The sequence below is a fragment of the Terrapene carolina genome, unplaced genomic scaffold (genome assembly GCF_002925995.2).
Source record: "Terrapene carolina triunguis isolate 2854851 unplaced genomic scaffold, T_m_triunguis-2.0 Scaffold751, whole genome shotgun sequence".
Lineage (NCBI taxonomy): Eukaryota > Metazoa > Chordata > Testudines > Emydidae > Terrapene > Terrapene triunguis.
The window spans coordinates 32,598-40,648 of NW_020665102.1; the positions used below are offsets into that span (position 1 = coordinate 32,598).

The window sequence follows — 8,051 nt, forward strand, 5'->3', positions numbered from 1 at the left end:
CTCGGGGGGGGGAGGGGGGGGTATCTGGGCAAGGGGGGGCCCTGCGGCTGGGCTCCGGGGAGGGAGGGTGCGGGTATATGGGCCGGGGGAAGGAGGGGCTTTGGGTGTATTGGCTGGGGGGGCACCATGGATGGGCTCGGGGGAGCAGGGTTGTGGGTGTCTGGCCCCCCAACTCGGCTCAGAAGGGAGGGGGCAGAGAAACAGGAATGGAGGACTCCTGGGTTCTCTCCCCGGCTCTGGGAGGGGAGTGGGGCTAGTGGTTGGGGGGAGGGGGGGGCTGGGAGCCAGGATTCCTGGGTTCTCTCCCCGGTCATAGGGGAGAATTTGTGGGTGTGTCTATGTTGTTGACAGGTATTTGGAAATAAAAACCAAAATCATTGGAACGGGCGTGATTATGCAGTGTTATTTTGACAAATAACATTTGCAGAATTTGCAAATGTTTGGCACAGAATTTGTAAATTTTTGCCGCAGAATGCCCCCAGGAGTAAATTACCAGCGAGGGGCTGCTAGGTAAGGCCCATCCACTTCAAGCGACCTTGTGATCGACCTGAGACAGGATCCAGGGGCACCCCCCCGGCCTCACCCCCCCACGCCGGTGCCCCCCACTCACCCCGGCTTGTGGACGATCTCCCTCAGGACTCGGACGGCGTCGTCGTTGCTCATGTTCTCAAAGTTAATGTCGTTCACCTGTGGCGGAAAGAGCAACACAAACTGAGCCGACTCCTTCCTAGGCAGGGTGAGCAGCGGAGCCCAGACTCCTGGGTTCTCTCCCCGGCGCTGGGAGGGGAGTGGGGGCTGGGAGCCAGGACTCCTGGGTTCTCTCCCCGGCGCTGGGAGGGGAGTGGGGGCTGGGAGCCAGGACTCCTGGGTTCTCTCCCCGGCGCTGGGAGGGGAGTAGGGGCTGGTGGGTTAGAGCAGAGAGGGCTGGAACCCAGGCCCCAATCTCAGTCGGGGGTGCGGTGGGGGGTCTGTGCCCAACCGGAGGACCAGTGACTGGTGCTCCCGGCTACAGGGGGGTCCGGGGGGTGTCGCACCTGCAGCAGCATGTCCCCCGGCTCAATGCGCCCGTCAGCCGCCACCGCACCCCCCTTCATGATGGAGCCGATGTAGATGCCCCCGTCCCCCCGCTCGTTGCTCTGCCCCACGATGGAGATGCCCAGGAAGTTGTACTTCTCTGCAGGGGAGAGAGGAGGGGGAGGGCGGGGTCAGTGAAGGAGGCTCCACCTCCTCTTGGAACCTTCCCTCACCCCCCCCCCATCATTACCCTCTCCTTGGAATCTTCCATTCTCTCTTCCCTTCTTTCCCCACCCACTTGGAAGCTTCCACGCTATCCCCCCATTGACCCCACACTCTTGGAATCTTCCATGCTCATCCCCCCCCCCCAACTTGGAATCTTCTATGATCCCCCCCCCCACACACACACACACAGAGCTCCCTACTTTCAATCTTCCATTCTCTTTCCCCGCCACAACCTCCTCACTTTGAATTTTCCATTCTCTTCCCCACTCCCCACACACTTGGACTCTTCCATTCTAACCCCCCCTCCGGTTGGTACCTTCCATTCCACACACCCCACAACCAAAGCTTTCTCCAAATCCCCTCCTCCCTCTGCCCCAGACAGTCCCTCCCCCCACATCTCTCCCCTTCCCATGCCTCCACTCCAGCTTCTCCCCCCCCGTCTGCCCCCCACCCGCAGCCCTGCCCCCACAGCTGCCCCTCCCCCGCCCTTACCCATGTTGAGTGTGACCGTGATGATGTTGAGCGACATGGTAGAGTCGGTGACGCTGCTGAAGGAAGACGTCTGAAACGGAATGGGGGAGTCAGTGGGGCAGAGGCAATGCAGCCCCCCCCCCCAGCTCCCTCCCTCCCTGGCACAGGGGCCAGGCCCTTACCCGCTCCAGGCGTGGGGGGCGCTGCTTCCGCCGCCTCCGGTGGCGCTTGAGGAGGCGGGAGGCGCTGCTCTGCTCCGTGGAGCTGCTGAACCTGGGGGGCGGGGAAACGGAGATTATGGCTGGGGCTGCAGGGGAAAAGACAATTGAGCCTTCGGGGGGGGGACTGCCCCCGCCCCTACCCCCAGGGGGCATATTCTCCACCCCTCCCTTCCAGCATCCTGGGGAACCCACCCTGATTTGTCCCATCCCTGGGTCCCATCTCACCCCAGGGAACTTCTGTCCCCGACTCCCTTCTCCCCACTGGGTTACCCGGCCCCTGGATTCTCTGCCACCACAGGGACCCCCCAATTCCCTGCCCCACACCAGCAGCACCCCGCTGGGTTACCCTGCCCCCAGATCCCACCATCACAAGGAACCCTCAACTCCCTGCTCCACACCAACAGCACCCGGCGGGGTTACCTTGCCCCTGGTATCTCCCCTCCACCAGGGAGACCCCAATTCCCTTCCCTCCACCAGGGGGACCCTGCTAGTTTACCCTGGTTCCCCCCCCAACTAGGGGGACTCCCATGGGGTTTGCTCCTGGATTCCATCTCACCACCAGGGATCCCCATGGGTTTCTCCTTCATGCCTCCCCACCCTCCCACCTGCTCATGGTGTCGTCGTCATCTGAGTCGCACAGGCTCGTGGTCTCGATCTCGCTGGTCAGCAGGGTGGACGAGCTCTCGTACCCGGCCAGGTGTCGTTCCAGCCGCGACTGCCCATTTGGCCGGTGCCCGCCTGTGGCGGGGGGGACAGGGTCAGGAAGCTGAGGTGACAGTCGCACCACCTTCCCAGAGCCAGGGAGAGAACCCAGGAGTCCGGTCTCCCAGCCCCCCCTGCTCTAACCCACCAGCCCCCACTCCCCTCCCAGAGCCGGGGAGAGAACCCAGGAGTCCGGTCTCCCAGCCCCCCCTGCTCTAACTCCCCAGCCCCCACTCCCCTCCCAGAGCCGGGGAGAGAACCCAGGAGTCCTGGCTCCCAGCCTCCCCTGCTCTAACCCACCAGCCCCCACTCCCCTCCCAGAGCCAGGGAGAGAACCCAGGAGTCCTGGCTGGTTCGGGGCCTCTCTCACCACCATGCTCCGTGCTCTCCCGGCGCCGCGGCCTCTCCCTCCGCAGCGACACGACCGACTCCGTCTCCGTCTCGGGCTCCAGGTTCTCCCGGCTGCCCGAGATGTTAGGGCTGCAAAGACCCACGGTTGGTTACTGTTGGGGTCCATCGCTGCCGCCTCTCCATCCAGGGGAAGATGGTCCCTTCCAGCTCCCCCACCTGTGGACTCTTCCAAAGTCTCCACCCCTCTCCCCCACTTGCACGTGGTCCCTTAAACCTCCCCTGTTTAGTCAGTGGATTCTTCCAATCTGATCTATTGCAAACAGCTCTCGGGATTACGCAGGATTATGCTCCATGCCCACCCCCACCCCATACTTGCAGCTGGACCCTTCCACCCCTCCCCTGTTTATTGGCAGGTGGACTCTTCCACCCAGTCCAATGCAAAGCATTTTCTCCCTCCATCCCCAGGACTAGCAGGTGGACTCTACCACCTCTCAATACGGGGGGGGGGGGGGGGGTGTGTGTGTAAATCCTCTAAAAGTGGCAGGTGAACTCTTCCATCCCCTCAATACTGGCAGGTGGACTCTTCCACCCCACCCTGGGTTCCCCCCAATACTGGCAGGTGGACTCTTCCACCCCGCCCTGGGTTTCCCCCAATACTGGCAGGTGGACTCTTCCATCCCCAATGCAGAAGATTTAAGCCCCCCCCCCCATACTGGCAGGTGGACTGTTCCATCCCCAATGCAGAGGATTTAAGCCCCCACCCCCCCAATACTGGCAGGTGGACTCTTCCATCCCCAATGCAGAGGATTTAAAACCCCTCCCCAGTACCACAGGTTGACTCTTCCACCTGATGAGTGGCTCCCCCCATTACTGGCAATTGGACTCTTCCACCCCCCCAATGCAGAGGATCACACCCCACAGTACTGAGAGGTGGACCCTCCCCCACCCCCGTACTCACTGGAAGGAGGGGGGCCGGGAGTCCCCGATGCCGCTGGTCCTCTCCACGGGCAGCGGGGGCAGGGGGGGCGGCGGGGGCGAGGGCTCCAGTCGGGTCTCTGCGGGAGTTGGCACCGGCTCGGGCTGGGGGGTCTCCGAAGACACCAGCTTGGGGGGGGGGGGGGGGGCGGGGGGGGGGGGGGGGGGGCCCCCGGAGGCGCGGGGGGGGGGGGGGGGGGAACAGGACGGGACGGACACACAAACGATGCGTGAGCTGCCTTGGACTGAACCATCCAACAGCCCCTGAGCCAGAAACACACCCCCACCACCCGAAATAGTCTGATCTGGGCAGTGGGAGGGACCATAGCAGGCTTGGGCAGCCCATTGGTCTGATCCAAGGCAGCAGGCGGGATACCGGGGTAGATGGGCCCATGAGCCTGACCTGGGATAGAGGGGAAGCGGCAAGATACAGGGCTAGATGGGCCCACGGGCCTGATCCAGGACGGTGGGGAAGGGGCGGGAGACCGGGCTAGATGGGCCCATGGATCTGATCAGTAGCAGGGATTTCTATGCCCGTTCTCCTGTAGTGAGGAGAGCGGCCATACCCAGGAGACGACTCTCCCGTTGAAACAAGGCAGCTTCGCATTGTCGTCCGAAATCTCCTCTTTGACCACCCTACAGCGGAGAGAAATGAAAACAGATTAGCGCAGCCATGTGACCAGGCATCCTTCGCCCAGTGTGGAGATGCAGCCACCCCTGGGGAGGGACACAGAAGCCGATTAACAGCCACACAGTAACCAGAACAATTTAAGGGCGGGACTGTTAGGTTTGTGGGATCTCAGTGCAGGCCCGTGGCACTTGAAGCAGAGAAATAATTACACTCATGTATGAGGAGGGGGATTTTAGAGAGTCTGAATGGAATAAGCCTGGCTGGAAATTCAGCCGGGACGTCGGACTTCAAATCCCTACAAAGATGTTCCAGAGGATCGTTAACAATTCTGAGGGCCGTGGAAAATGCCTGCTTCCCTTGACCAAAGATTTACCATGCTCGGATGGGTCTGGATATTTTAATCAGCGTATACGAGTAGCTCAAATTCCGCTCGCCGGAGGCTGGGGTCAGTGTTTTAAACAGGAGGAAAGAGAATTTAGAATTTCTCAATGAACTGAACGCAAAAGAGATTTACTCGGTTTTTATTTATTTATCCGGTTAAAAAGAATTTAGCAACCTCTACAGACCAGGAATATTTTCACGAAGGTTTCAATTCAGGGTCTGTTTTGACTATTATAACAATTGTCCTTTATAATCAAATGTCTATATTGTCAGCGTTTTTAGTTACCCCAAATGTATAGAGAATGTTATTTACAGATCACTAGACATCTCTATTGTGTTATTTATACTTTGAAATCTATGCCTGACTATTAATAATAATCCAGTATACACCTCTACCCCGATATAACGCTGTCCTTGGGAGCCAAAAAATCTTACCGCGTTCTTGGTGAAACCGCGTTATATCGAACTTGCTTTGATCCTCCGGAGCACGCAGCGCAGCCCCGCCCCCCCGGAGTGCTGCTTTACCGCGTTATATCCGAATTCGTGTTATATCGGGCCGCGTTATATCGGGGTAGAGGTGTATATATGTGGTATTATTTATAACAAAATCCATGTCTGGTTATAATTAATAATTATTAATCCACTATTTCTATCTAGGCTTGGAAAGATTAGATTTTTAAGCGGTAAATGTCGGTAAACATCAATTTCACCATGGATGATAATCAAAATTTACAGAAAAACGATTCTTGAGAACTCATTCGCGTTTCATTTAAGGCAATTTACTCTGTCTATTTTGACACGTGATGTTGACCATTTGTGTTTTCGCGGTTATCAAGATTTAACTCTTTGAATCTTAACACTCGCTGTCATTAAATTATCCGGCCTGTCCGATAATTTCCCACAACCGGGAAAGTTTAAATCCATTAACAGTAATAAAAAGCAGACTTAAACCCCACGATTGTGCAAATATATAATTGATAAAAAATTGAAAAAAATGCTTCAATCCCATAATTCAGTGGTCCCCAATGCAGTGCCTGCGGGCACCATGGCGCCCGCCGGGGCATCTATGCGCGCCCGCGTACTGGCCGGCGGACAAGCATCCGCCGAAATGCTGCCGAAAAGCAGCACCATCAAGAGGCATCGCCGCCGAAATGCCGCTGATTTTCGGCGGCATTTCAGCGGCGACGCCTCTTGACGTTGCTGCTTCTCTGAGGCATTTCGGCGGATGCTTGTCCGCCGGCCTCGGTGGCTCGTTGTCCGGCGCCCACCAGCCGCAAAAGGTTGGGGACCACTGCCATAATTTCATGCCACTGTGAGAATTCAGATCGATAAACCTGAAAAACGCTTAAACCACCCATTTTGCACAACTGTGAACATTTAAAATTGATCAGCCTACCCGCATAATTTGACGCCGCTGTGACATTCCATATTGATAAGCATTAAAAACGCTTCAGTCCCCTAATTTTGCACATACTGTGAAAAATTTAAATCGATACAAAACGGGGGGGGGGGGGGGGACTCTTTAAAATAAACATGGATATTATCCATCAAAATTATTTTAAAATTTCAAATTATGCCAAACCTATTTATACCGTATTTGCATGAAAGTATATAGCTCACCACCATATCATATGTATGTTCCTAAACCATATTGCATTATTTGTCATTTATGACCAATTTATGCATTCCGCCGTTTATAACCCCAAAGCGGTGTTGGAGTCAGCCCCACAGCTACGTGAATTTGTCACTCAAGACAGGTATGTTACTATTCGTTTATAAAGAGGGCCCTACCAAATTCATGGTCCATTTTGGTCAATGTCACGGTTGCACGATTTTAAAAATCATCAGTGTCACGATTTCAGCTCATTAAATCTGAAGTGTCACGGCGTTGGAATGGTCGGGGTCCTGACCAAAAAGGAGTTGTGAGGGGAGGGGGGTTTGCAAGGTTATGGGGGGGGACGACGGGACTCTTACTTCTGCGCTGTTGCTGGCGGTGGCCCTGCCTTCAGAGCTGGGCAACTGGAGAGCAGTGGCTGCTGGCCAAGAGCCCAGCTCTGAAGGCAGTGCCATCGCCAGCAGCAGCGCAGAACAATGGCATGGTCTGGTATTGCCACCCTTAACTGGGCCCTCAGTCAGCAACCGCCGCTCTCCGGCCACCCAGCTCCGAGGGCAGAGCAGAAATAAAGGTGACAATACCCCGACCCCCCCCCAAAAAAAACCTTTTGCCCCCCCCCCCCCCCCCCCCCACCGCAGTAGCTCCCTTTTGGGTCAGGCCTCCCAATCTGAAAAACACTGGTGAAATCTGTATTGCACAGGGTAAAAGCAGACAAAAGACCAGATTTCACAGCGGGAGACCAGATTCCACAGTCCGGGACGGGTTTTTTCGTGGATTTGGTAGGGTCCTGTTAATAAATCAGCGCCAAGCCTGGAGATTTATACCCCCCTGCCGCGTAGTTATGACCCCTACCGATCGATTCATGACCATTTTGAATGTCAATTAATCTATGTTCGATTATTTAGCCCCGACTATTCATGAGTGGCCGGTTACGCCACCATCCGGACAGCGCCTTCTCGCTCCCAGCTCCGCTACCTGGATGGTATTAGCGACAAAGCCGCCTCTGTGGGTATCTGCCCGCCCCGTACCTACATGGCAAGGGGAGTCAATTATTTTGGTCCAGGTCCCCATTTCTTGGTCAAGGTGTAGTCACGGCCCAGGCCCCAGAGAAAATTGAAATATAATCGTCAGCATCACAATAGGGATCGCAATAAGTCGACAAAAAGAGATGTCAGGGTCCATCCCAGAGCGCTGGGCGGTCCGGATTTGGCCCACGGTCGGTGTGTTGCCGCCCCCCGTCGCCTGGGCTTATTTGTGCGCTGGCGCTGGACAGGGTGGGGTGGGGAGCGGCAGGGGTCCTGCCCCATGCCAGGGACACGTGTGGGGGCCAGGGAAAAGGGGGTCTGCCGGACGCCGGGGTCCCCCTGGCGCAGGGATGAGGTCTCCCGGACGCCTAGGGGCCCCCCGGGGGGGGGGGGTGAGGGAGGGGGCGGGGTCTCCCGGACGCCTGGGTTCCCCCCTGGGG

General features: G+C 56.9%; 1 protein-coding gene across 1 annotated transcript in view; it reads right to left on the reverse strand.

Moving 5' to 3' along the window:
• Positions 1-8,051, reverse strand: part of DVL2 (dishevelled segment polarity protein 2) — a 12,052-nt gene that overhangs the window by 3,571 nt on the left and 430 nt on the right. Inside the window, exons 2-9 of the mRNA XM_026660335.1 lie at positions 4,526-4,595; positions 3,943-4,088; positions 3,004-3,113; positions 2,537-2,669; positions 1,893-1,983; positions 1,732-1,801; positions 1,035-1,174; positions 611-687 (exon numbers count right to left, since the gene is read on the reverse strand). Coding sequence (XP_026516120.1) covers positions 611-687; positions 1,035-1,174; positions 1,732-1,801; positions 1,893-1,983; positions 2,537-2,669; positions 3,004-3,113; positions 3,943-4,088; positions 4,526-4,595 — 837 coding nt within the window. The remainder of the gene's footprint in view (positions 1-610; positions 688-1,034; positions 1,175-1,731; positions 1,802-1,892; positions 1,984-2,536; positions 2,670-3,003; positions 3,114-3,942; positions 4,089-4,525; positions 4,596-8,051) is intronic.